We start from the raw sequence: 1,439 nt of genomic DNA, 5'->3' as shown, positions 1-1,439 counted from the left end.
CGGATACACAGGCAGGGCTCTGCACCACAGCCGCTGCTAACGGTCCACTGACGTGTGGCAACAGAGACACGCTCCCGGGGTCAAGGGCATGGTGTCACGGGACAGCTGCCTACCAGGCTGACCACCTCGCTTCTGCGAGCGTCCCACACCGCCCTGCTGCTCCACGCCAAGTTCAGTGCCAGCCGCGCAATGAATGAATGAATGCTACGAACTCGACTCGGGCAGCAGAAACTAGAAGGACACGGCTACCAAGGCTTTATCTGGGGACGAGGGGGCCCTGCTGCTGCTGACGGCCCTTCCTGGCGGGCGTCGTGGAGCCCAGCACGCCCTCGCTGCCGGGCCCCTCCGTGGCGGGCGACAGAAGCTCCGGGCAGGCGGGGTGGGGGGGGCCCGGGAGGATAAGGCTGCCTGTGAGGCTGAGCTCCGTTAACGGAAGGGCCGGGGCCAGGCTCTTGGCCAGACAGACCAGAGGGGTCAGGTTTGGGAGGGGCGTCTGGAGGACGGTGGCGGGCGGGCGCTGGTGGGGACCGCAGTACCTTGCCGTGCACACGCATCCAGCGACAGTACAACGCGTGCTTACACAGGCGCGAGGCGCGGCCCAGCTCGTCCTTGCCCGTCGTGGCGTTGATGACCTCGATGGCCGAGTCACCCACCGTCCAGTTGACGCTGAAGTTGGGTGCCTTCCCTGGCTGCCGCGCTTCGGCGTTGCTGATGCCTGGGGGGGACATGGCGAGGTGACACGGGGCCCTCACTGCGGGGGGGCACATGGCGAGGTGACACGGGGCCCGCACTGTGGGGGGTGTGCTCCCCGGGTGGGCTCACACCTGCCCAGTGCCCCCTCCTGCTGTCCAGGAACGCAGTCTGCTGGAGGGGGCAGAAGGCCCATGGACCCTAAAACCGTGAGCTCTCTGAGCACTTCTGAGGTCGCGGGGGTGACAGACCCTAAAACCGTGAGCTCTCTGAGCACTTCTGAGGTCGCGGGGGTGACAGCTGGGAAGCTGGGTGGCCCTGTGCCGAGGACGAATCACTCCTGGGCACAGCTCAGGGTCCAAAGCCACGCAGGACGTTCCTCAGCGTGTCAGGCCCCGCACATGGGGGCCGCCTCATCGTGAGCCCCCTTGTCCCCCGCCACACACGCAAGAACCGCCAGTTAGCAAGGGCCCCGGTGTGTGCTCGCTGCATTTCAACAGGGCTGGGCCGGCCATGCGGGCACAGACCGTCACCTCTGGCCAGCCCTGCTCGCGGCTGAACCAGTCCTCACAGGCTTCCTGTCACTCACGGCAGCCCCGCCCCTCTCCCAGGGTCTGTGGTGCCGGTGACGTGCCCTTGCTCTGCGGAAAAGCACCTTTCAGAGCCAGGCAGAGTCTCTGTTCGAAGGCGGGGCCTGTTTCCGGCATGCTGCAGAGTCACTCCGAGTCACGCGCGGTTGCCAAGGCCTC

At 66.7% G+C, this 1,439-nt stretch overlaps 1 protein-coding gene across 1 annotated transcript; it reads right to left on the bottom strand.

Moving 5' to 3' along the window:
• Window positions 1–228: 228 nt before the first annotated feature.
• LOC111735791 (mulatexin-like) lies at window positions 229–1,439 on the bottom strand. The gene is made up of 2 exons (XM_023527211.1): window positions 1,346–1,439; window positions 229–715 (listed from the first exon to the last, which is right to left on the bottom strand). The coding sequence occupies exons 1-2, from the start codon at window positions 1,395–1,397 to the stop codon at window positions 246–248; spliced, it is 522 nt and encodes a 173-aa protein (XP_023382979.1). The 5' UTR covers window positions 1,398–1,439; the 3' UTR covers window positions 229–245.

This window comes from Pteropus vampyrus, unplaced genomic scaffold (genome assembly GCF_000151845.1).
Source record: "Pteropus vampyrus isolate Shadow unplaced genomic scaffold, Pvam_2.0 Scaffold1000008503, whole genome shotgun sequence".
Classification (NCBI taxonomy): domain Eukaryota; kingdom Metazoa; phylum Chordata; class Mammalia; order Chiroptera; family Pteropodidae; genus Pteropus; species Pteropus vampyrus.
This window is presented reverse-complemented; position numbering and strand designations above follow the sequence as displayed.

Excerpts from the sequence above, each read along its gene's own strand:
- LOC111735791 (XM_023527211.1), bottom strand. The coding sequence starts at position 1,397 with ATGCCGGAAACAGGCCCCGCCTTCGAACAGAGACTCTGCCTGGCTCTG. Across the intron at positions 716-1,345 it reads ACTCTGCCTGGCTCTGAAAG|GCATCAGCAACGCCGAAGCG; the intron begins GTGCTTTTCCGC and ends TGTCCCCCCCAG.